Source organism: Eublepharis macularius, chromosome 4, assembly GCF_028583425.1.
Source record: "Eublepharis macularius isolate TG4126 chromosome 4, MPM_Emac_v1.0, whole genome shotgun sequence".
NCBI classification, from domain to species: Eukaryota; Metazoa; Chordata; class Lepidosauria; order Squamata; family Eublepharidae; genus Eublepharis; species Eublepharis macularius.
The window spans coordinates 151,234,845-151,262,489 of NC_072793.1; the positions used below are offsets into that span (position 1 = coordinate 151,234,845).

Genomic DNA, 27,645 nt, shown 5'->3' on the forward strand with positions numbered 1-27,645 from the left:
TCCTAATGGGCTTGCACTAAAGGAGTTGGAGCCAAGCCCTATATCAAAAGAATTACAATATTCCTTAATGACTATGAATATTTCCTCACTGAGGGATAATGGCTAGGACATGGTCCACTGATGGGTGTGTTGAGGCAACTAATTACAAAAGCACTGTAAATCTCCAGTGTTCTCTCTAACCCAACAGGAACTAACTCAGATAAGCCCTGCTAGTGAAACATCTCACCACTCACCATTTATACAGTGTGTAACAATATAAAAGGTACATTCCTAAGCAGTTACACATTTCTGTGCCCATTGAAGTAAATGTTTTTAGATGGGTTTAAGTCTGTTTAGGATTGCACTGAAAATGAGATAATCATATAACTATTCCAAGAAGCAATTTGTTACCTTGTATATTACATATATATTTTACTATATTTGTCTTGTGCCTTCCTTGCTGCCCCTCATTTTCAAACCATGCAAACACATGTTCCTTAACTGCAAAGCCATTACTCCCACTTAATGGTAATGTTGTTGTAGACCAGCAGTATCCTGGCTGCTGAGAAGTTTCCTAGGGGGCCTAACTTTGCATGCAACAGTGTTTTGTGTTAGGGTTACATAGAACCAATATATCTAATTCTCACCATAGCTAAATCTATGCATACTTAAATCACAAGCCTGGAACCATGAACAGACATGATGTATCTTTCTACAAACCTGAAAAAGGCCCCAGGTTTGCAGAAAAATCTGAAATCTTAAATATATACATTAGGGGATTTAAAAAATCCAAAATAATAGAAGCAGCAACTGTGGTTTTAAGAACAAATGGCCATTGCTAGACAATCACAACAATATTGCCATCCTTCAAGCCTTGGTTTCTGTCAGCAAAAGGCAGATGGAGGGCTGTTTTGGCCTTTAAGGGTGAACTTACTGGGACCAGGCCTGGCAGTAACCACAAGACAACTTGCTACCCACATGACTCACACGACTCACCAAGGCTTGGCTGTTTGCTACTGTTCAACAGCAGCCATGCCATAAAAGCCAGTTTGGTACAGAGGTTAGAGTTTCCAACTAGGAACTGGGAGATCAGATTTGAATAACTGCTCTCTGGTGACCTTGAGCCTCTCAGCCTAACTTACTTCACAGTATTTGTGATGATAAAATGGAGAAGAGGAGAATAACGTAAGCTGCTTTGGGTCCCCATTCTGGTAAAAGGTGATGTATAAATGAAGTAAATAAAAATATAGCTGAATATAGCTATATGTCCTGGGGCAGATAAAAGGTAGGTTGGTGGGTGGGTGGAAAGGAGAGAAGGAAGCAGGGAAAGGTGAGCTTATGGGGGTTGCCAGGAGGCTGGAAAGACGATATTGTGTGGAGAAGGGAATACAAGGGAATATAAGGTACCTCCCACAAGTCCTTGCAGGTTCCCTAGTACTAGCTACTAATTTCAGTATCTACCTCTAAATGATCACATTGAATGCTGAAAAATACCTCACTAAGTAATTGTGTTTTTAAAAACTTTTTGTTGCCAGCAGCTCTTGCGCATACTTTTCCTCTTTGCCCTTACTGTTCTTTGCCTCATTTGCTCTTTGTACCTTTTATTTTGGTGATTAATATTATTTTGTTTATGGTGTGCATGACATCATCACATTACTCATGATAGCATGATGTTGTAAAAATTAAGTGATGATGAGGCTAAATGGGCCCCAGGACAGTAATGGTAAAGAAGAAGAACTGGCTAGATAACTGTGCCCAAAGAGTGAGTCATTTCCAAGTCACTCTGAACAAGTTGCGCTCTTTCAAACACCAAAGCACAAGAGAAATCCAAAAACTGTTAGGTTTTATAGCCTTTCTGACACTGATAGTATCGTTTGCCATACTTTGGCTCCAGCTGTTGCAAAATAGGTTTGTCAGAGTATTTCTTCCACACTACCAGAATCCATACAACCGGTTCTCAGTTCCAAGGATTATTCACAGATCTCTGTCATGGTGGAACGACAAACAGATCCTAATGGTAGAGACCACGTTAAGTTCCGACCCCATTCACCTCTCTATCTTTACAGATAAACTCCCTGTTGGGTTGAGGGGCTTACTCTGGAGACAATCAGGTGAAGGGCCTCTGGTCTCAATATGAGTCCAAGTTATACATCAGCCTTCGGGAACTAAGGGCTATACAGTTTGCTCTGGAAGCCTTCCTCCACCTTGTCAGAGGCAACAATGTTCAGATATGCACAGACATCACAACTGCCATGCATTATCTGAACAAGCTGGGGGACACAGTCTCTCTGTCCCTCTCCTGAGAGTCCTCCCTGATTTGGGAATGGGCAATCCAACATCAGGTTTCCCTCACAGCCATCCATATTGCTGGGGAAAACAATACTCTGGCAGATGCCTTGAATTGGTCCAGTGGGCAAGGGAAAGTCGTCAGTAGGAGAAACCTTTCAGATATCCTGGTTAGACAATCTATTCTATGCCTTTTTTCCTCTCCCTCTCATGACTTTACCACTCAGCAAAATGATGAGGGAGAGGGCATCAGCTATTGTAATCACCCTTACTGGCCAGGACAGCCTTGGTTCTCCACCCTGTCCAAAATGTCACAGGGAAGGACGTACCGGTTTCAGCGGTCACCAATCTTTCTTCAGAACAACATGGTTCTTCACCACAATTTAGACAAGATCTTGGGATGTGGGTGAATAGGAAGCTAAATATGAGTACTCAGTGTGATGTAGCAGTAAAAAAAAAGGCAAATGTAATCATGGGGTGTATTAACAGAGGCATAACATCCAAATCACAGGATGTCATCCCACTATATACCATGTTAGTTAGGCCTCACCTGGAGTATTGTCTGCAGTTCTGGAGGCCTCACTTCAAAAAGGATCTGGACAAATTGGAACAGGTGCAGAGGAGAGCAACCAGTACGATCAGGGGCCTGGAGACCAAGCCCTACAAGGAAAGACTGAAGGACCTGGGAATATTCAGTTTAGAGAAGCAGAGGTTGAGAGGAGACATGATTGCTCTATTTATGTATTTAGGAGGCTGTCACTTAGAGGAGGGAAGGGTACTGTTGCTGTTGGCAACAGAGAATAGGACTCAAAACAGTGGGTTTAAACTACAAGAAGGAAGGTATCCGTTGGATTTTAGGAAAAGATTCTTCACGTTAAGAGTAATTCAGCAGTGGAATCAGCTGCCTAGGGATATGATGGGTTCCCCCTCATTGACAGTCTTCAAGGAGCAGCTGCACAAATACTTGTTGGGGATGGCTGTTCCTGCATTGGGCATGGGGTTGGACTAGATGGTTTGTAATACCCCTTCCAAGTATATGATTCTACAATTCTACAATTCTATGAGAAAATATGGCAACAAGAAGCATTAGGTGTAAGGACAAAATGGTGCTGAAACAACATTCATGAAAATAAGTAGACAAACAAAAAAACCCTAGCTTTTAGTTGAATCCTATTTGATAGGTTAACAGTGTAATCCTAAATCAAGATGGGCACAAATCTAATTACGACCCCAAAAACCGCATGCACCAGGCTGGTTTGTGCTTCGCGAACCAGTGGTTCATGGAAGCTCACTTCCACAAACTGGTCTACTGGTTTGTTGGGTCGTATTTAAAGGGGCAGTTTAAATGGCCATTTCCCCAGGGACCTGTCGCTTGCATGGCAGGAAAGGGCCCTTTAAACTGTCAAACACCCCTTTCTCTGCCGCTGTTAAGTGGCCGGAAAGGGCCATTTAAACCCCACGAATTGGTTCGTAACTGGCCCTAGTTCCGTGTCAGTTCGTAGTTCTTGGTTCGTGAAAAGCCACGAACCTCATGGTTTGGGTTTTTTTGGTTCGTGCCCATGTCTAATCCTAAACAGCGTTACATCCTAAAGTCATTAGCCTTAAAGGGGTGTAACGCAGTTTAGGATTGCACTGTAAGTGATATTGCAATCCTTGAGTGAAGCTAGGTGAGACACCGGAAAATCCATAATCATCTTGGTTCAGGCTGAAGCTATGCAGAAAGAAGATGTTAACTCTCCCGTCCTCTGCATGTAGCTCTACTGATCAAAACTGGATTCTACCTGCACTGCTATTAATCGCAAAGGAAAGATGGGACGCCCAGCTTTTTGCACTTGACAGTCAGTAATAGTTTCAGTGAATCTGTTTCAGCTGGTGAAGCTGTGTGTAATGGAGTGGGGGGTGGGGTAAATTCCCCATTCCCTTTAACAGCCCTCATCTTAATCATGGGAGGATAAGGTGTTCTGTGATGTTGTTTAATATCATTTATTTCTCAAGGATAAAGTTTTTGTGCTGTTCGATACCCTATTAGCACAGCTTTTCAAAATAATTGAAATGAATAAGAGACTACTGTGTATTCTTTCCATATTACGTTCGTAGTACTTCACTGTTTTTATCTCCTGTGTCCTTCAACAACTTTTCAATTTTTAAAAAACAATCTATTTACAGCTAAGTGAACCATTTCAGCATCACAATACCTTCAGCATAAGTCAGCTGTTCTTTAATCTTTAAGTGTGCATAATTATTATTAAGTGCTCCCACTAATTCATTTATTAAAATATGTATATACTGCCTTTCCCATTGACAATGATTAGTTACAAAGAACTTAACCCCACTGGTAGCTGACAATTAGACAAGAAGATACACAGCCATGGAGCTTTTCCCTCAAAATAATACCTTCCTTATTCAGTTAACTGAAATGCCTTATGGAAGGTGGACAGTCTTCTCAACTCTTTAGGGAGGCCGTTAATACTGGATCCACCACCAAAACAAACCCAAATGGCCTGTGATATAGGGAGGATTCCAAGGTTCTGGAGGAAGAGAATAAGCTTATAATAGAAAAAATAGAATGCTAAAAAAAAGCACCACCAAAAAGGCAACTTTATTCTCTTAGATAAATTGAAGATATATATATTGTATATAGATCTCATGCACACATTCAACGAATCCCTTGTGTCAGCCATCAGATTGATCCGTGTTTACTGTGTGCCACATTTAAGGGGCTGAGGGAGAAATCCAGGATCTGGGATTTTATCCTCAGCGTTGGGCGAGTAGTATAAATGAACTCTGTTCTGCTGTCTGTTTGAAGCCATTATAGGCAGGAAGAAAGGGCTGTCTGAAGTCCCCAAATGCCCCCATTTGCCCCTGAAAGTTCTGAGTCCCTCACCAAAATTTGTACATCACCTCTATAGGGACCATATGATCCCAGCTAAGAATTACTAGCATAATTTCCTGAACTCTTCCACAAATGCAATGGTGTTAGCACAGGGAAAAGGAATAATAAACTTTTTGCCTGTCTCATTCTTGCAATCTTGAGGAGACAGATTGCCTTCTGAAGCAGGTAACCTTATGGAAAGAAAAAATGAAATGGATAGCTGCCAATAAACTAAAGAAGAGAAGCCAGCAAAATTAATTAGAAGCATAAATAGCCACATTCTTGGTTATAAATAAGCTGGGTTCTGGAAGAGATTCATTAACTGAACACTGTGCCCATTTATACTCATTATAGGACCTTGCCTATACTGAACAAATTAAAAGCTATTTTGTGGAGTTACATTTTCCTAAATCAGCTGGCACAGATACCCCAAACTTGGCTAAACAAATAATCATTCCGTAAACCTGGATTTAGTAAATAGCTTAAACCGACTGAAAACGTGTTGGAATGTCCTGCATGAAAGTTTCAAAAGCAGAGTTAGTTTTATTAGACTCACAATATTTTTCTTATTCTTGGATCTTCAGTTATGTAGCTCCTCAAATAGTGCTAAAGTAATCCAAAAATCCATTGTGATCTCAAAACACCCTTCAGAAGATCTCCTGGACACTTCCTGAAGATCCTGGTGGCCTGCTGATTGGGAATGGCTTGGAGCTAAAAAGCCTTTAGCCTTCTTCCCCTCCCTGTGCAACCTATGTGTTCTTTCATTTTTTCCATCCTTTGCTGTTGGCCTCCATTTCTCCTATGGGGGCAGGGGCATGTTTTGGTTTCTACAGCAATCCAAAATGTCATCTAAATATTGCTTTCTCCCTCCCCCTAGTTTCACCATTTTTAGATTGTTTTTCAAGTTTCTCCAGATTTGAAGAAACACCCAACACCAATCCCTAGGTGGCCCCATTGTTGGGGTCAAGTTGACATTTAGATATATGGTGATATTTTATTAGCAAACTTGATTATTTTTAATTATATTGTACATTGCTTTGTGTACCATTGCGGAAAAACATTAACACAACTTTTAAAAGTAAAATGACTTTTAGAATTCTTTAAACAGAAAACAAAATTTCTGAACCTGGAGCAAATCTCTACTAATTGGTTCAGTCTGGAGAATGGAAGCATAAATTTAAAGGAACTGGGGTGGGTTATTTCTTCTTTCAGAATTTTGAATGAATGTTATGCTTTTGTTAAGGAGAAAGAAAAAAGAACGAGACCTTACAGAATGCTACAGGGTAGAAGGAAAAAATGTTAAGCACAGTAAGATGTTATTGTTAGATGCTACTGAGAGCCAGTGACCAAACAATGACCAAATCACATTAAACAATTTTGCCGGGCGTGAGCTAGCTGACGCGATGGAGCTGCATAAAACTCTTTCTTCACAGCCTTCACTGCCACTTCATAGGCTTTCATAAACGTCCTATAAGATGATCTTGCCTCTTCGTCCCGAGATCATCGTCACACTCGCTCAAGCTGTCTTAGCTCCCGCTTCTTCTGTCGGAGCTCCTCTGTATACCAGAGGAGTTAGCCGCGTTAGTCTGTAGTAGCAAAATCAAAAAGAGTCCTCTGACTCTTTTTGATTCTGTATACCAGGGAGCCCGTCTTGCGCGGGGGCAAAGAGGGCGAAAGGGGGCGATTTTGTCGATGGCTTCAGAGAGCCGGCACTGCCAGTCCTCCACCAGCTCATCTAATGAACCCCCGTGGAGCACTGGATCCCACAAAACATTCTGGAACCCAATCGGGCCCATAAGTTTCTGCGGGTGAGCATAAATGAGCTCACTGCCCTTGCGAGGGGGGGAGGTGGTATCCCCATCCAAGCCGTCAGGACTGAGTGGTCTGACCACGGCACTGACCACGGCACATGGGACGGAGGCTCCCGAGCCCCTCGCGAACCCCGGCAGGGCGGCGGAAGGCTAGAGCCCCGTCGGTGAGGAGAAAGTGGTTGGCGCGGACTGTGGTGTCTCACGCCTCGGGGAGGCTGGAGGGCAGGATTCGCGCTGCTTCGGTGCCAGAGACGCTTGGCCTGGCAGGGGTTTTCTCCCCACACACCCCTTTCCCACCAAGGGTCATGGTGTCGTGAGGAGGGGGCGGGCGGGAAGGAGATGGTGTTGGAACAACTTTGGTAACAAAAGAGTGATTAGATTGTTGCACTAGGATCTGGGAGACCCAGGTTCAAATCCCACTCTGCCATGGAAGCTTCCAGGGTGACCTTAGGCCAGTCACATACTCTCAGCCTAATCTACTTCACAGGGGTAAAATGTAAGGCTAAAATGGAGGAAAGGAGAATGATGTAAGCCACTTTGGGTCATCACTGAAAAGAAAGTGAAAACCTCACAAGGCCTGATATGAATACACTCAGCTTGATTTTCTTTTATAAGCATGGGAGCTCTGCCATGCACATGGAGCTTATTTGTGTGAAGAGGCACTGTAGGGTTGCCAGGTCTCCCAACTCCCCCAGCGGGAAGCCTGGCACCTACCTTTCTGTGTCCTTGTGTTTCTTTTTGTATGCGCTATGCGTGCCCTCCCTGGCTTGCATGATGACATCACTTCTGGGAAGTGATGCCATCGTACTGGTCAAAGGGTGGCCTGGGAGCATGCCTGCGTTCACCAGGGGGCCGTATTGGCCCGCTGCAGGGTGCAACTCGGCCTGAATTGGGCCCACTGTGGGTGCAAGAGCATGCTGCGCCACCCAGGAGCGTCCCAGGAAGCGCACCCCCCTATCGGCCAGGTAAGCAACGGTGGGGGAGGGTGAGAGCAGGGAGATGACACTCCAGTCCTAAGGCACTGTCCCAGTTGACTTGTATGATACCAACAACTATATGTGTGTGCCGCTTAAGTGTTCAGAAGAACTGTCCTTGCCACTCTAGTTTGTGGGGAAGCATGGTTGCATGGAAGTTCTACGTTTGCATTGAAGAGCCCTAATTTGGCCTGTTTAAATTATAATTCATATTATCAAAATGTTCAGGGTGGTTTGCAAAGCTAGACTGTATCATTTCAGTAATATAACACATTAACATCCATTACCATAACAATTTCTTTTAAAAAACCCTAGGCTATACTTAAAAGTAGGCTAAATGAAACAAAATAAATACAGTGTCAGTAATAAAATTTAATTATGATGCCTTGCTGAAAGGGAGGAAGGCTTTATATTGTTTCCTGAATATGTATAATTTTTAAAAGGTATGGTTGTGATAGTTTTTTCCAACAGGCATAAGACATTTGGGGCTCCAAAGAATAGAACACAGCAATGATAGCTGTACATATAGGGTAGTAGAATTTTGACATCCAGTCCACCACATAATCCATGAGGGTGGGGGGGTTTAATATGTAGGAAATTGGATGGTCAATGGTATGTGTATAAGAAGAGTGTCCAGGGAACTGTTTCAAAAGAAGTGTGTGTGGTAGGTGAGGAACTCGGATGAGTCAGAATGGTGATAGTGGTCCAGAAGGAGACTTTTCAAAGCATGGAATGGAAGGATCTCTTCTAGAGATAGTGTTGACAACAGGTTTTTTTAAAAAGAGTTTGCGATGATTTGAGCAGTTTAATTTCATTTTGTGCGGTCTCCATTGTGAATACAAAGTTGCTCCTGCCATTGAAGTGAAAGATGAAATCCCGCTTGTATGGACACCCTGGCAGTTCTTCTCAGGGATGGTTTTAACCAATGTGCAAGAGGGGCAGCTGCCCTGGACCCTATGGGGAGAATGACTGTCCACAGCCCTGCACCCCCAACGGAGGTGGGCGGGGGGCGGGGGGAGAAGGGAAAATAAGAGTAGGCTCCTGCTGCTGCCATTTGCATCTGCCCCATCCAGGGCTCTGACAGCCAACTTCCGGTGATAGCTCCTACCAGTCTTACACGGGGCAAGGGCTGCCCCTTGCTCAACCCTGGCAGGGGTAGTAGTGATTTTGGGGACTCCATTCTGGGCTTTTGCCCAGGGCCTCAGAATCACTACTACTGGTGATTCTATATCCAAAGATGAGGGTAAAATTAAATAAATTATATATGTTTAGCAGGTATTATATATTTGTGTGAAACCATGCAGACTTGAAATTTATTTTTAATGGTGATTTGATGCCAACAGGCAGGATAGAGAAAAGTAAAACTAAACCCAAAGATGCTTACCCACAAAAATGGACTCCAGCAGTCTGTTGTCCATGATCAACTGTAGGCATATGATTTCCAGACACCCCACCCCTGTTTGTATTCAGTCATTTCTTTTCTTGCCCTTTGCTGACCTTTATTTTCTGGATCCATTTACCAGAATGCAAAAATGTGTTTTTGCAGATTTACAATGCTTTACACAACAACATTAGCAAAAGTGGATCATCTGCATTATGGTCATTGCATGTGCTGAATATTTTACAATGGAAGGAAAATAGTTTTGGACAGGGTTTTTTTTTCTGGGAAAAGAGGTGGTGGAACTCAGTAGGTTGCCCTTGAAGAAAATGGTCACATGGCTGGTGGCCCCACCCCCTGATCTCCAGACAGAGGGGATTTTAGATTGCTGTCAGCGCCACGGACAGCAATCTAATCTCCCCTCTGTCTGGAGATCAGGGGGTGGGGCCACCAGCCATGTGACCATTTTCAAGCGGTTCTGGAAGTCCATTCCACCACGTTCCTGCTGAAAAAAAGCCCTGGTTTTGGAGAACATAGAAGCCCGATAAACTATTAATCCACAGCCTAATACTGCTACTTTTTGAAGTCTGAGTTTACTTTAAGCTTAGAAGTGCTGCAAATTGTCATACGTATAAAAGGAAAGTGAATAGGTAATCTGAGTCAATGACTCTCTCTGTACTCCTGGGTAGATGCTGCCATTTTAACTCTTGTTCTTGCTTCAGTAGCTATCATGAGGAAAATAGTCAATCAAAGCTGAAGCTATGAAATAGAATTGAACATTGAATTGAAAATTGTACTGAAAAGTAATTTTGGTGCAAAATGTTTTGCAAATGTAGATGTTAAGTGTGAAATGAATGTAGCTAATGACCATAGCTGGAAGAGTTATGCACCTGCTGATCAGAAGAATATTATTATAAATGAGGTTGATTTTTCCTGTTGACTGCCTCATTCTTTCTCAACGTAGTCTCATTATTTTTCTATCACATGTCTGACCCCTTAGATATGAAGACTCCAGCATAAACATAATAAAAATACATTAACTCCTGTAGAGCTTTTCAAATATTTCCTGATGTGCCAAGAACTGTGTAGTTGTTTTGTGTTTTGAAAAGTTTAATGTAAAAGTCATGCTTTTTTCACTTCAAAATATTAAGAATAAATTTCCCATCAACTACCATTCATCTCATTTGGTAAGCAAGATCCCTGCATGCTTAATGAAAGAGTCCATATCATCACAGATAACAAGCCTTGCTTCTGTATTCTAAAGATTTAAAGGGTGCAGTAAGTGTAGTGCTCAGTTCAGTATTCTTCTTAAACTGAATTACTGGCCCCATAAGGTTACATCTCTCTGCATATTTATGTGGGAATAGGTCCCATTGAATTCAGCAGCTCGGTAAACTTGCATCATATAAAACGGCAAAGTGTCATTCTATAAATCTGTGTAGAGATGTCTTACAAGGCACAGCTGGCAAATAAGAAATTAGAAGAAAAGACAGAAGATGTATATGCAGGTCCATATGATGAAAATCTTGTGACATTCTTAAATAATTCAGTGTATTAATCATACTTCATGATTAAGGTAAAGCACCAAGTCATTACTGACCCATGGGGGGACGTCGCATCACAATGTTTTCTTGGCAGACTTTTTACAGGTTGGTTTGCCATTGCCTTCCCCAGTCATCTACACTTTACCCCCAGGAAACTGGGTACTCATTTTACCGACCTTGGAAGGATGGAAGGCTGTGTCAACCTTGAGCTGGCTACCTGAACCTGGCTTCTGCCAGGATCGAACTCAGGTCGTGAGCAGAGCTTGGGCTGCAGTACTGCAGCATCATCAGTTTAGGTATCTAATTTTCCAGTTAGATAAAGTAAGAGGACACGTTCAGGAAGATGAGGAAGTGATGCCACTGGTACCAGATAAAGACTGTATTGCAATTATTTGTCATTTAAAAGGGGGGGGGGAGTCTGGTGTCTGCAAAGATTCCCTGCTTGTAACAGCCATAGCTTCCCATTCATTTTAGTGGAGGGAGTTAATTCATGCACATGTTCCTTGCTCCCAAGTCAGGTCTCCTATTAAAACAACTGGATGTAACTGGAGGTACCCCACATTTTTTAGCTCAAGTTTGTTTATAAGAATGTATTCAGATTTTCTCCTGAAGGAGAGGACAGTGAGTTGTAAGTCTTCTTGAAATAGATCAATAAAACAGAAACTGAGTCAGTTTCCAGGTCTAAAAATGCAGTTTTTCATTATAGTAAGCCATTTTCTATTGGGAGAAATCTAGAGAGAAATTAAGCCAGTTTGAACATTCTAGGAAATTAGAAGGAAGCGGAACATACAACAGAGCCTCTTTATCAGTCTGAGGCTAAGATGATCATGGCTGTGGTCTAAATCTATTAGTGATGCTGTGATCCAGTGTCCTTGGTGTCACCAGAGAAACAATCTGAACAGTTAGCAATAAACTTGTGTGTTATTAATTCAGGTTTGGAGATATGTGCTCAGGAAGTGAAGCTGACATACAATGTTTTGTGCCTATCTTTGAGCAGACAAAGGGCCCATATGAAATGGCAGGTGCATTTTTAGAAAAAGAAAGTCTATAATGGTTTCCTATTTAGCAGGTTGACAGTGTGTCCCAAGATAACACAAGCTTAAAGGGCTGAAAGAAGCATGATTATTAAAGGCTAGTGGCTTCTCAGTTCATACAAATTGAATTCTTTCTTAGGTTGAAGTGCTATGGAAATCTACTGAGGAGACCAGAGCATTGCAATAAAATTAGCATGTAAAGTGATTTTATATATTCAGTCTTGTAGCCACTAACTTTGAATTTGAGAGAGAAATCTCATTACTTATCTTGTAAAGGGGGTAATACTTAAATTCTCCATTTGCTGTCCTTGATATAAAGGTTCTGCTTATGAATGATAGCTTTTTGTGGTTGCCCAAAGATAGTGGTTATTGAACTGATGGAGATCTATCTCTATTCCTTCCCACTCTTACCTTTCTCTTTTACAGGATAACTGATTTAGGAAACATTAAAAGAAGATTGTATTTATCAACGGTCCACAAGGAATTGTCTGTAACTCCTCTGCATGCAAAAATTCCTCTCTTTATGATCAAGCGCAAAACTGTAGGTATCTTTCTTTCCTTGCTTAAAATACCAGTGTATAGTTCTTTTGCATTATAACACTTTTTCTTTAAGACCCTGTTACCCCTTGAATATAATTAGTTGACTTTCTGTCTGTTTCAAAGTGGTAATCTGGAATAATTGTGTACATGTGCATATAAGCGAGCTTTGTCAGGTCAAAGACCTGTACTGTTGGTCTCAGTATTTTCAACTTGTTCTTTGTGCGCTCCAAATATGGATAGCACTTGGAGAAAGTGAATGATACAGCATGAATTCTTCCCAAGGACTTTGCCATTCTGTTTTGCCTCTGCCACCCCATACCACCTCTGTGAATCAAGAGAAATACAAGACCACAATGCCTACATGCATGTTACCTTATCATGCCTTATGAAAAGGCAGGATGTTGCATCAGTCATGCTTAACTTATTTTTAAAAATTATACCCTGCACTTTACATCCAAAACTGGCATATTGACATAAAGTTGCAATAAAAAGAGAGCCAGCATTATAAAACCAGTCAACACAGAACAGATTAAATGCAGTATAAGCAGATAAATGTAAAAATCAGATACAAACCATAAAAGCAATTGGGCAAATAAATAGTTAAAGCTCAGCTAAAATTAAACACATTGATTAAAAATGCTGCATAAGAGTAGAACCATAAGTAGTAACAACCGATGTAAAATAAATCAATAGGTATGAAGGGCTTTAGTTGAAAATATTCTCATAAATGGGCAGTTACAAGTCTCTGGAAAAAAATGGGAATTTTCTCCTGGCACCTAAAGGATTACAATGTCGGCACCAGGCAAGCCTCTGATAGGAAGAAATTCCACTTGATCCAGAATAGTGGAATGATCCCGAAGTGGGGTTTTTTAGTATCTAGAAAGGAACGTAAACATACCTGATAGTTCTCAGGAACATTTAGATAAGAAAAGCATCTAAAAGTTTTTCTGTGTGCCAGCGTGGTATAGTAGTTAAGAGTGTCAACCTAGGATCTGGGAGACCCAGGTTTGAATCTCCACTGTGCCATGGAAGCTCGCTGGGTGACTTTGGGCTGGTCATACTCTCTCAGCCTAACCTACCTCACAGGGTTATTGTGAGGATACAATTGAGGAGAGGAGAATGTTGTAAGCTGCTTTGGGTCCCCATTGGGGAGAACAGGTGGGGCACAAATGGAATAATTAAAATGTGTGAAATTAAAATAGTCTAGAGAATATGTCTTTCAGCTGTGGCATTCACCATGTTCATGTAAATGATATGCAAAGTTAGCTCTGTATATTAAGATGTGTAACTTTATCCCTACAGTTCATAAGATTTTCCAGGTGAGACTGTACGTGCTGCTGTAAAAGGTACTCCCATGATAAAGAGGCATATGCCACAATCCAACAAGAGATATCTGCTTACACAGCAGCTTTTACTTTCATGCATATCAAGTATTGGTTATACATCTGGTGCAAATTTCTGTCTGCATTTTGTGTTTTTCTGGGTTTGAGTTTGCCTTTTTGCATTGCAATGTAAATTAGAATGCTCATTCCCTACCACCACGTGCTGCTAGTAATGTGAAGTATCTTTTTCCAGCATGACTAAAATTGGTTTGGGGCCATTGACTTCATATTAAAATAAGAATCTTCCAAGGAAGAGGCTAAGAAAATAGTCTTGGAATCTCATAATATGCATAACTTACATGTTACTATCAAAGCTTTTTTCAAAGAGACCTATAAACTTTTCTAGGGATTTCTTACATGTTGTTAGACAGCAGTTATGTTAATATTACAACTTCATTTTAGTTTCCGGCTTTATGGCAAACGTGGCTTTAAAAATTTGTGTTAGGCAGCTCTACCACTGTAGTAGCAGTTAAATCAAGATCATTGCGATAAATATTTGCCTCATTTCTGTTTAGGTGGTGATAGTGTCAAGTTAACACCAGTGTTTCAAGATTAAAGTATTCCTTAATGTATCATAAATTAAATTCAATCAAAATATGATCTTCAGCTAGAAGGGTGTATTGTGACAAGAAATCATTTCATGGATATTTATTCTCACCTAGTGCAAGAGTAGGACTCTTTAAAATAGTTTTTGTTTGTTAAAAGGTAGGTCCAGTTTTTCTTACCCTACTTGGATCAAACTTGAGTTGAGCTCCATGAACTGATTTGAAACTGACCAACATTGTTGTCATATGAAAAGTGAAGCTGCCTTAAATAGATTTGGACTACTGATCCACCTAGCCTCGCATATTTATTTATATATGGCATTTTTATACTGCTTCCTCTGAGTTCTGCTTCAGCATAGTCTACTCTAACACACTTTAAGCAGAGGCCTTTCTTAGGCCTCATTTAAATGGAGATAGCTGTATTTGGAGCCAGTGCCTTCTGTGTGCAAAGCATCTGCTCTGCCACTGACCGTGGCCCTTCCCAGGGCATCTAGCTATGGCCTGTTGAGGTTTTTACCTCCCCTTCTCCAATGTTTCTGAATATACTGTTTTAGTACATCACTTTAATGGGTTATTATTTTAATGGCTTAATTACATAAAAATATCAGTTGTTCAATATGAAGATGCAAGGAAGTTCAGGAAAGCTTCTCTGTCATGAAACAAATTATAAATTGGTTGTAAATAATCTTGTGCATGTTGAATGAGTCAAATTATGCACACAGATTCCTCAGAACATGCCAGGAATGCTTGACACCTCTGCAGAGATGGCAAGTCCAATAAATGACCCACTTTATCCTACTTGAAGTTAATACATTAGTGGTTAATAACAATGATTGTTGCTTCCCCTTTAACGTTCAGTTCTCATTTAAATATTAGCATTAAGCACAACTAGAACTATGCAGTTTCATAAACACATTGTACCAGTATTGGTATTTCTTGGGTTCAGTGTATACACTGTTTTTCTTGTGCTTTTATTCTTTATGTTTATCAGTATGTTTTCCAAGTGTAATGTGATGCCATTTAAAATGATTCTGCTGCTGAAGCCAGATGGAATGAGGCTAACCTTTTCAGATTTTCCCATATAGCTATTTTTAGAAATGGCTTATGTTCTTCAGCAAATTATGGTGAGTTTAATAATATTAGTAGTGAGCTTAGAGATGAGTTTAGCAGAATTAAAGAATGCATTTTCTAGATTCCTAGTTTGTGGATCAAATCATAGATTATTCCCACAGTAATGGCACATTTTATGCCTCAGTGGTAATTTAGCACTTTGCTACTACCATCTCCTTGCACACAAGGGTATATAAGTGTTGTACTGGAACCACATTATATATTCACATTAACAAGTTGCCAGAGGAGAACCAGTTTTTGGATTACAGTCCCACAATTGTAGAACATCGTCTTAGAATCTCTTTCTCTGTGTGTTGTCTTACTATCCAGCCTATCATAAGTCTGTTATTGGTAAGAAGATGCTCTCATTTTGATCCCAGACATCACAATGAGATATAGAGAAAGAATACATCTGAAGAATGCTCAGATTGTTTTTAACAGTAAAGACATTTACATGAGGGATGAATAGCATTGGTTCCACCATTTACCTTTGTTGTAGCTGTGAGGAACAATCCCATGGGTTGCATGGGATAGAGAAGTCTTTTGTCTCTGCCTATTGACTTTGAATCGGCGAAGAAACTGCACCAGGAGGAGCAACTCTGCTATTTCTGCTTCCCTACTGCTTCTGTTAACGGGTTCCAAAAACCACATGGGAATGAGCACAAGCACTTCCTACAGGAAACATCTCCCAAATCAGCCCCTATAAAGAGCAAAGTGGGCATTTTTGGAAGACATGTATTTGGTCAGTATACTATGTTCAGTGTAACAGTGTCCTGCAGACTGCTTCTATAACAGTGGACATGAAAGGTGAATTCTGTATCCTTGGCTTGGTTTGCTTGTGTAGCTTTTCAATGCAGAGTAACTTCCTTAGAGATAGCATGGCTCAGTAACACATTTCTTGTTAATAATAACAATAACATGTGATTTATGTAACACCCTTCAGGAAAACTTAATGCCACACTCAGAGCGGTTTACAAAGTGTGTTATTATTATCCTTACGACAATCACCCTTTTAGGTGAGTGTGGCTGAGAGAGCTCCAAGAAGCTGTGACTGACCCAAGATCACTCAGCTGGCTTCAAGCAGAGGAGTGGGGAATCAAAACCGGTTCTCCAGATTAGAGTCCTGCCACTCTACACCAAACTGAGTGTCCTAAGTTGTGGACTAAAAAGTTGTGTGTGTATGTGTGAGAGAGATGACGGCATGTGCTGTCTCCCCCCCCCCCCACACACACACACTTTGTTGCTCAGCTGATGCTGAGCCTTCATCACCTGGCTGAGCTACATGAGTGAGACTAAGCAATCAGTTTGCACTCAAGATCATTTAGAGAACAGATCTTTAATGCCTAAACATAAATCCTAATAAGACACAGATAACTGGGAAACAATCAGAAAACAGATCACTAGAGGCAGAATGCTAGACAAAAGAACTAAATATAATGATAGCTAATTCTGTACTTAAAATCAGGAAAACTTCTACACTCCTCTCCCTGGAATATGCTTTTATGAATAAGTACTGTTCTTAATAAGGAGTTATAAAGGGAACTAAAACCTTCTAACAATTGAAAATCCTGTGGCTTTGAAGATTTCACCAGAATGTCCATGTAGTTTGGTCCGTGTCATGGTCTGTAAGGCTACATGCTTTTTTATAAAGGAGAGTTTAAGATTCTCAAAATGCTAAATATGGTGCCCCATACAAAATTCTGCCTTTTTTCTGTTTCTGCATGGAATTGCAAAAGGTACACAGTCGTGGTCATCTCCCTTTCTTGCCTATGCTGATAGTTTTGCCTAGATTTCTGTAGGAGTGGATTGTCCCTCAATCCATATATTTCATTACATTCATTATACAGCTATCCTTTGTTTGTGGTTATGGCCTCTTCCATTTTGTCTACCTTTGGGCTTCCCCATAAGGTTGCATGCCCCTGCTGCCCTGCAGCCTTCTCCTGACCTCAGGATTGTAGGGGAAGGAGTTTCACCAGCCATCCAGTTCTTCCTATTCTTGTTAGTGGAGCCAAGATTCAGAGCACTGTTGTCCTTTGACAACTTCAGCCCACCCTCAAATATCATCAGGCTGCTTATAGTCCCACACAACTCACCAGGTTTGATGGGGTTGTTAAGGTAATATTCTCAAGAGCTACACCCCTTGACAACCATTCATGACTTGGCTGACTGTCAGAAATGCTGCCTTTTCCAGAGAACACTACTCAACAGACAGAGGTTGTCGGCCCTTCCCCAACCACTGCCCAGAAGGTGTGTGCTCCAATAAGGATTTCATACTCTTTGCCCCTGAACACTTAGTATAAATGTTCCTTGTCTCTTTCTGTAAGATTCTGAAACCACCACTCAACAATATGTTCATACATCATTCAAATATATGTTGTGCACCTTTTTAATCACTGGCATTAATTTCACATTAGGTTCTAAGGCATAAAATGAGATTTTAATTTTTAAAATTTTAATAATTTGTTAATCTTAATAATTTTAAATAAATATTAATTTTTCTACCATTATTCGCTGTCTCAGGGGAGCCTGATGATTGAAGAGACAGCATATGTATTAAAAAAAAAGATACCCTGAGCTGCCTGGGCAAAGGCTTCAGAGGAACTAAGCCAATGGTAGCCTGAGGGGCCATGATTCCCTTGCTTACATAGGCTCACTGTGAGTGACAGTAGATTAGCTAATGGCTTCAAGCAGGAGTGGACACACAGGAAGAGAAAATAAGAGGAGTGCAGGACCATGTGGAAGATGTGATACACAGGACTTTTTGCTATTTTATAATTAACCATCATACTCACAGGCAGCTCAGACCTGAAGACAATGAAGTTTTTAATGTGAAACTAGGAACAAAGCCCGTTGTGTGGAAACAATACAGTGGGCTCTAGAAAGGGCAGAGTAAAGCCAGGCATTACCCCCCCCTCTGCCCTGATCAGGTGAGGAGGACAGGGAAGCCAGGCAGGCATTACCCCCTCCCCAGCGCCCCAATGGGGGGAGGGCAGGATGGTTGGAAATGGCACTGCTGCCTCCTCAGCACTGTGATGGCAGGTGGGCTGGAGGCATGGGGAGGGGGGAGGGAAGGAAGCTGCTGCACCTCTCAACCACCCAGTGTGCCCCAATCTGGGTTGGACTGGGTGGGTGGGCTGGAGGCACAGGAAGGGGGGAGAGAAGGAGGTAGCTGGGCGCTACTGCGCCTCCCAGCCACATGGTGTTCCCCAATCTGGGTTGGGCTGGGCGGATGGGCTGAAGGCGCAGGGAGGAGGGAGAGAAGGAGGCAGCTGGGTGCTGCTGCACCTCCCAGCCACCCAGTGCGGTCCAATCGGGGTTGGACTGGGTAGGTGGGCTGGAGGCGCGGGGAGGGGAGAGGAGGGGAGGGAGGGAAAGAGGCAGCCGAGCTGCTTTGCCTTCCAGCCACCTGGTATGCCCCGGTCGGGTTGGACTGGGTGGGCGGGCTAGAGGCGCAAGGAGGGGGAATGGAAAGAGGCAGCTGGGCTGGTGCACCTCCCAGCCACCTGGTGCCCCCTGATCTGGGTTGGACTGGGCGGGCAGGCTGGAGGTGCTGGGAGCAGGGAGAGAAGGAGGTAGCCAGGTGCTGCTGTGCTTCCCAGACACCTGGTATGCCCCAATCTGGGTCAGACTGGAGGGGGGGGCTGTAGCGGGGAGAGAGCAGAGCTGGCAGTCAGGCAGATCCTGCGGCTGGTCGCCACTGGATTCAGCCCCTACGGGCTGAACCACATGACTGGAGAACAGGAGAGGGGAGCAAGAAGCGTGCTGCTGCTGCGCCGGCCTCCTGGGCAAGCTGGTTCTGAGGACTCGTCTCTCATCCCCGCTAGGGGCGCAAGAGCGCACCTGAGCTGTGAGATCTGAGGTGAGTCATCTGAAACCTGCTTACTGGATTACGTTATAGGATACTTGTTGAAACTTTAAGCTAGGGGCAGTTACAGACCAATTGTTGAGGCTGCCATCCAGCAAAACATGTATATAGCTAAGCCCTTCTCCCATATAGATTAAAAACTTGTATATGCTCAAATAGTACCAAGGCAAAAACTCTCTATGCGATTATGATGGCTCATTTCTCTATACATCTCTGTTACAGTATGCTCTGAATTATTCAGATCAATATCTCACTGTACTGAAGATACTTGCGCTTCTTATGGCTTTATCTTCTATATCACCTATTGCAGAGCTGTCAAGACTGCAGCTCCGGTCTGCATGCAACCCACCAGCCATGTACTGTGACTGGCTTGATAAGCCACCTGTTTTTGCTGCTTGCTTGGGGCACAAATACAGGAGGTTTTATCAAGCACAGTACTTGGTTAATGTGCCACAAGATCGACAGGCTTGATCTAGTTCATTTTCTGTCTAGAATGTTGATAGATTTGTCCTTTATTTGTGAGTGTAGGTTGCCAGTGTCATTCCTAGTACAGTTGTTGTTCATCTTTATGGCTCTTGCACAGTCCCACATTGGGGACTGTTCATGAGCAGGCTAGCCTGAAAGATGAAAGTACCAAAGCCTTCCAGCATTTTTTATAGTGTAAGGAGCACTCCCCCACCCCTCAGCTGACACCAGCTCCTTTCCACCAAAACTGGCACAAGTCCAAGGGATTTCAGCATCTCATGACTTCATTGACAGCTCAACTGTTTTTCCTACTTATCAAAAAGATTCTTCAAGGGTTTGTTTAACCTCTATGCCCCTTTCTCTCCACTAGTTCCACAGTGGAGTCTCTGGTTTCTAGTTTAATGCAGAAACCATTTTAACCTATGGCAAATTGTGATTTGTCTTCCTTCTCCTTTAAAACAGCCTTTTTAGTTGCTATCTTGTCAGCATGTAGGATGGGAGAGCTATGTGCCTTGCACTGGGACCCCTCACCATTCACTAAGTTTAATGGGGACAAAGTGGTCCTTTGTTTAGAATGAAAGTTTAGACTTTCTTCCCAAGTGGACTACAACTTTCATCTTTCTCAAAATATTGTTTTTACAGTTTTATTTCACGCATCCTCTTCACCAGCAGAGCTTACATTTCAACACTTTAGATGTTAGATGTGTATTAGTTTTATATACACCATAAGAAGGACTTCCTCAAAGACCAACATCTCTTTGTCTCTTTTAGTGGTCCTAGAATGGATTATGCAGTTTCCATACAATCCCTTTCTCATTGGGTGTCAGCTATTCAGTATTCCTATTCATTGGATCAGATTCCTTGCCCGGTACCAGTCACGGCACATTCCACTAGGATTCAAGCATTTTCAACTGCTCTCCTTAGAAGAGTGTCTTTATCTGACATCTGCGGAAGCAGCTATGTGGTCCACTTTTATCAATCACTACTACTATGTGGATGTAAATTTGGGGCAGGATGCAGTGGTTGGCAAGGCTGTTCTGCAGTCTCTTCTGGTAATGACCCCACACCCACCTCCAGGATAAGTGAGCTTGCAAGTTTCCAATGAGGGACTGCACAGAAGCCACAAAAATGAAAACAGGGTTGCACTTACCTGTAACTGTTTTTCATACACACACATCTCTCCCTCCTTTCCGTATTGTGGGATCTTGGCTGTATGCATTGTTCAGTGCTCCATGGCAGTCAAGGGGGGACTGACAGAAGGAGTGTTCCCCTCCCTTGGTCACATGCTGACTTTTGTGGGAAGGATCCAGTGCAAGCCAAAGGCTGGGGGAGTACTCTTCATAGTACAGAAGGCACTGGAAAGTTTTGGAACTTCCATCTCTGTGTCTGGCCTGCGCATGCACAGTGCCCAATGTATGCCTGCACAGAATGCCACTCGATGAACAACAGTAACAGGTAAGTACAATTCTGTTTCATCTTGTTACCTGAGGTGCTAGACTTTTATAAGGCTAGAATTTGCCTGAAGTGAAATTCCAGATGGAATTTAGGAATGGGCAGACTTCCCCATTCTGTCCTGGTTTTGCTCCATTCCATGTGCATTGCTTGGATTCCGCTGTGATTTAACTCCATCAATAGGTGTTTCGGTGATGCCAGGACCACTGGAAAAGTGCACAAAAATCTTCAATAAGAGGCTTAAATACAATGCAGTTGGATTCTCTAATATGATGCATTTTTAATATAGTGTTGCAAAGTTCATGTAGATGTCTTCCCAATGACATATTTAAACAATTTCACATTTGTTAATCTATCTGCGTAGCACGTTTGAAAATCTTACTGACAACCTTGGTGGGCTTTTCAAATGATCCCTGAACTGCAGAAATATATGCTTACAGGCCCCCAAATATTCCCCCTCCAGTGTCTGTGCTTGGCAGACAGTGAAGCACCTTAGTAAATAATTGGATGTGCTTTTACCTTGTTCCCTGTAACATAGTAGTATGTGCTGAGGGTACTAAAAAAGAAAAAAAATCTGGTGTCTGTGGTCTCTTGCAGGCACTGAAGAAGTGTAGGGCTTTGAGTACATGTTTGTGCACATATGTACACACACACACAAACTTCAGACGGAAGATTCATGGGATTTGTATTGAGTGGGTTCTGTTCCGATCATCTTCCAATTAGGGGCAGTAGGGAGAAGAATTCGTTCTAATGCAATTTCATGATAACTGCTAGCAAATTTGTGGGGTCTAATCAAAGAAAGTGAAAGGTGTTCCAGTAAGACTAGCAACATCTCTCCAGTATACTGTGTGCATGTGCTCATGCATTGTTAGCATGCTCTCCTACTGGTAGCTCCTACTGGTCACTATAAGGATTGCAGTACAATTATGTTTAACATGAAGCGCAAATGGCCAATTTACCGGGCGGGCGGTTTGCTGCCGCGGACGGGGAGGCGAGACGGAGCATGGCGGCCGCCATGTTGGCTCACCCAGCATTCCTCAAGCGAGCCGGCAGCCAATGAATTCAAATTCCAGCTGCCCAATCAGCAGTGGCCGGGGGGGGGGGGCGCTTGCTGCCAGACCTCAGGGAGGCAGTTTTCCCTCTGGTCCAGCAGCTTTGCATTTAAGCAGCTGCTGCCCCTGTCCTCACTTTGCTCCATTAAAGGGGATTCCCATATGGAATCTTGGAGTGAGTGATGGAGGTGCGTGCCCAGCTCAGGGGCTGCCAGGGCACACTCACTTCCAGGTGGCAGGGGAATCATTCAGGGGTGTACACCCACATGATCTCCCCCTTAATGCCACTCCTTGGTTCCCCCCCTCAGCTGGGGTCTGAGGGGGGAGGGATCATCGGCTGGCAGGCGGGTCGGCCGATGTTTTGTGGGATCTGATCCACATGATCGCCAATGCTCCTTACATGCTGTTTTAATAAAGTTGTGGCCTATTTTCATTCCAGCCAGGTGTGTGGTCTGAATTTTGTCGCCTTGCCTCCTCCTTCCTCCCCGCCTTCAGCAGTAGGCTGCAAACACGGGATTGGCATCTTCTACAAGTTCAACTGCTTGTGCAGGTATCACTAATCTTTTTTTTTTGCTCTTTTCCTAGTGGTGCAACCTTTGCGTTGACCTGGTAGCATTTACTAGCGAGATATTCAAAGGAGCTGTTTTCCAGTCCTTGGATGGCATTATTGTCTCAGCTAACTGTAAGCTGCGAAAAATCTTCACACTGAAGTCAAAACCCCTGGACACAGCTGATGAAGGTGATGAGTGGAAAAGCTGGATGTTCTGAAACCTCCACCGTTACTGTTCATGTTACTGTACATTTCTACACTTGTCTATCAAGCTTCTGTGATTCATCATTTGAGAGTTTATATGATTTCTTGGCAATTAACGTGAGCACAGGTCATGCACATCGCTTGCTCATAAGCTGCAAATGACATTAACTAAATGTGGTTACAATATAGGTAGGCACTTAAATGTTCATAAAGCACCACCTTCATTAAAACTATATTGTGGAAAAGGTTCCATCTTTAAATTAGCATACAAAACTGCTAATAATCTTCTGGCAAGCTACCTTCAGGTAAGTATTTCATTAGCCAATTTGAAAGAGAGCTTGTTATTTAATTATCAACGGACTCTTCTGCTAAGGGGTGTCATTTCCTCAAGGTGTCTTCTAAAGACTCAGAACTGCTGAGACCGGCCACATGAAATCTAACCTTTATTTTCCTCTATTTTGTAAGGTTGACATTAACTCTCTTCCCAACATTTTTATAGTGTATTACTAAAAGTTCTGTTGTTCTCCCATCACATATTATTGGTTGAATACTATATGTAAGTAAGAGGGGCCACATTTTTTCTTCAGATCTACTTGGCCAAATCTAGACTACCTCCTGTTTCCTCTGCTCAGGTTACATCTTTCAGACTCCCAACATCCTGTGCAAAAGGAAATAGTAAGAGGCTGCTGGCAAGCAGTAATTCATTTCACAGGTTTTGGTCTGTAATGTGAGCTATTCCATTAGCCTGCTCATCTGCCCAACCTCTGAATCTGCTTGCCTTTCTCCTTGCATCCTTTTTGGCCTCCGGTTCATTTACTGCTGCTCTTTTGCTTCAGTCATCTGTTGCTCCTTGTGGGTTCTCTCTTTTTCTGTCATCTGTATTTCAAAGCTTCCCCCATGGGAAACTCTTGGATGGGTATGGGCGTGATTTCTAGACAAGAATTTAAATTAGATTGCTTTTCCTTCCTTCTGACTCTACCTTCTTGTGAACTTAATTCCATTGTATACCCAAATTTTAGCTCTTCTTTCAAAAATTTTACAGAGCTATTTTCTGCGTTCATTCTCTTTCTTCAGATATATTGGCTCTGTTTGTCACAATGGAATCCCAGCAGTGAAGGAGTTCAAATACATAGACCTTTCTTGAATGAGAGAAGATTGTTCCAGAAGGATAACAGCGGCTGATCTGTTGCAGAAGGCAAATGGCAATGAACATATCCAGATGCCTTGTTTTTTCTTAGCTTGGATGTGTGGTGGAGCAGGGCCCAACTTGACCTCAGTGAGGAACTGTCACTGACAGTGGCCAACATTGCATGTCAACAGTGGAAGAGGAAGGTCTTTCAGATATTGATTGCTTGCAGTTACATTGTTCTTGAAGCAGGTGGTCAGTTTTGGATGTTCTTCCAAGTGAGCAAATGTGTTCATATAAGTAGACTGCGATTTCTCAGCCCTGGACTAAAGCCCTACAATTCTGATCCCAGTATATTGTTGCTGCTTTTTTTGTTTGTTTTTTTAAAGACCACCTTGGAGATGGCATTTTAATTTTGTGCTTATTCTCTCCAGGTAATTTAAATGTGTAAGCCTTTGGTTTTCAAGGACCAGCATTTTGTTTAGCCGAGCTGTGCCATCTGTGCAGGCAGCCTTTCACCATCCATTAGCTTGTTGATTTGTTATGTGTCAGTCTGGAAGGAAGTCTGTCATATTGAAATGTTTATTGAATGTCTTTCACAAGGGTGACAGCTGAACAGGGGGATGCACCAGCTGAAGGCAAAAGAGAGTTGGCATTGCTTTCGACTTAGACTGACAGGATGGTGGAGTCTTCCTGTATGTGTCTATCCTGCCTCTTCACAGTTTACGAAGGCGTACATGAAATTAAAGGCAGATGCGATAAAAAGTGCACAAAACTGGAACTAATCAATAATCTGAAGACACACAGTGAAAACAGTGGAAGATAAATCAATTTCAAAACCAACGGTGTAAGGTTCCAAAGGAGAGAGACTTCTCATCTCTGCTGGAAGGCAAAGGGAGAGAAACAGCACAACACCCTTCATCCATAAAAACCGTTTCTTGCAGCAGCTTAATGAACTGCACACAGCCAAGGCAGGGCCCAATCCATGAGACTCAAGGAGGGTCATATATCCTATTTGTAAAGGGTGTTCTCAAGGTGTCCGTCCTCTGGAATTGCAAAGGCATCCCAGTTTTTAATACATGTGGGAGTGTTACAGCTAGAAACAAATGAAAAGAACCTACACACCCATCAAATTCATTAGAAAACAATAAGATATTCATAGCAGAGGTTAATAACAGTGACAGTTAGCAACAGAATTATCCTTTCTCCAAAGAAGTCAAACTGGTGTACATCCATTTTGGCCCTCTCAAATTTTATTACTGTGTAAGATATACCAGCAGCACAAACTTTACTAGAAAGTTGTGTTTTAATTTACTTTCACATTAATTGTAGATGCAATACTTTAAATTCCATTCAGGCATTTAAAAAATAAAAACTAGTACGCAGAGATGTGTTTTCAGACCTATCTCTAACCTTCAGTGAGCATCATAAGACCCACAGAGCTGACAAGAAGCTGTCAGTCCTCATGACTGATAGGGAGGGGCTGTGGCTCAATGGAAGAGCATCTGCTTGACACTCAGAAGATCCCAGGTTCAGTTGCCAGCATCTCGCTAAAAAGAGGTGGTAGGAGACATGAAAGATCTCTGCCTGAGGCACTGACAGTCCAAGTATACGATACTGACCTTGATGGACCAGTGGTCTGATTCAGTCTAAGGCAGTATTCATATTTCCAGAAGAGGAGGAGCCAGAATTAAGACCTTACCAGTTTCAAAACTAGGACTGTAAGCAGCAGACCCAGGATCAGGAAGCACATGCTGTGCACCAGGTAGTATACTGTAGTATAGTGTGTATGTAAAAAGAATGTGTGGATCTTTTGCTCTCCCTATGTGCAATCTAGCAGCAGGCCCAGGTGGAACTCTGCAACCTACCCAAGGGCCCTGGCCAGTGAGTTGAAGATCACTGATTTAAATGAGGTACTTTGGTAGTGTTGCTGGGTGGAATTGCATGTGTGTGTGTGTTAAGTGCCGGCAAGTCACCTCCGACCCATAGCGACCCTGCGAAGGAAAGACCAATGTCCTATCATTAACAGACTTGCTCAGATCCTGCAAACTGGAGGGCGTGGCTTCTTTTATTGAGTCAAGCCATCTCGTTTTAGGTCTTCCTCTTTTCTTACTGCCTTCTACTTTTCCTAGCATTATTGACTTTTCCAGAGAATCTTGTCTTCTCATTATGTGACCAAAGAACGATAGCCTTAGTTTTGTTGTTTTCGCTTCTAGGGAGGATTCAGGCTTGATTTGATCTAGTGCTCACTTATTTGTCTTTTTGGCTGTCCATGGTGTCCACAAAACTCTCATTCAGCACCACATTTAAAATAAATCAGTTTTCTTCCTGTCAGCTTTCTTCACTGTCCAACTTTCACATCCATACATCGTAACAGGGAATACCATGGTTTGGATTATCTTGATCTTGATTCTCAGAGAGACATCTTTATCTTTAAGGATCTTATCTAGCTCCCTCACAGCTGCTCTTTCGAGTCTCAGTCTCCTGATTTCATAAATTTGCAATGTGATCTCTGGTGCCTCTTCCTTTTCTCAATCCAGCTTGAACATCGTTCCATATGATAAGAGTCCTTGCTGTAGAATTTTGAGCATCACTTTGTTTGCATGGGAAATTAACACAATAGTCTGATAGTTGCTGCACTCTTTGACATCCTCTTTTTGGAATTGGAATGTAGACTGAGCGTTTTTCCATATTTGTTGACAGATCCTTGTTAAGATTCTGATGGACTCCATTTCTATAGCTTGAAATAGCTCTGTTGGTATTCCATCTACTCCAGGTGCTTTGTTTCTCCCAATTGCTTTGAGTGCAGCTTTTACTTCACTTTCAAAGATTTCTGGTTCTTCATCAAAGAATTCTGTCATCCTTCCATCTCTTTTGTATAGTTCTTTGGTATATTGTTTCCATCTTTCTGTTATTAATGAATTAATGAGCAGGTAGGAAACCGAGTATAGTGCCCTTTTTTGTGATATAATGATGGGTTTGACCAATTCATCTGGCTGGTAATTATTATTTTTTTTCATTCACTCATAATTTGAATAATCTAGTGAGAAGTTTCACAATTACCTGAAATTTAGGCTTCATTAACATATCAACAATTACATTACAAATTCTTAAATGTTTATTTTCAAAATTTACATTTTTCTTTGAGTTATATGTTGCATACCTACAGGAGCAGAGTGGCTTGCTTCTTTGCATGTCTAGAGTAAATTAGCGTAGTCCCAGTAGTAGCTGTGGAGTTGTTTTGCCTTGATTAAGTTAAGAACACAAACTACAGAGAACATCTGCTGCTGGTTTAAGTCCCATTTCAGTGAGGGTTTCACTACTACAGCCTTTCCCCTTGAGTCAAGTCCACGTTATTTGGGTGGAAACTTTTTGCAGGGCATGAGATGATGGAGAGGTTGTTTCAGGTTGTTTTGGTATGTGAGAAAAACACAAATACATACGTTGGTGCAAAATGACAGATCTGTGATCTATGC

General features: G+C 42.2%; 1 protein-coding gene across 3 annotated transcripts in view; it reads left to right on the plus strand.

Moving 5' to 3' along the window:
* Nucleotides 1–27,645, plus strand: part of CFAP20DC (CFAP20 domain containing) — a 248,538-nt gene that overhangs the window by 65,993 nt on the left and 154,900 nt on the right. For all 3 annotated transcript variants that reach the window (XM_054975347.1, XM_054975348.1, XM_054975349.1), the window contains 2 exons: nt 12,305–12,419; nt 22,875–23,028. In XM_054975347.1, coding sequence (XP_054831322.1) covers nt 12,305–12,419; nt 22,875–23,028 — 269 coding nt within the window. The remainder of the gene's footprint in view (nt 1–12,304; nt 12,420–22,874; nt 23,029–27,645) is intronic.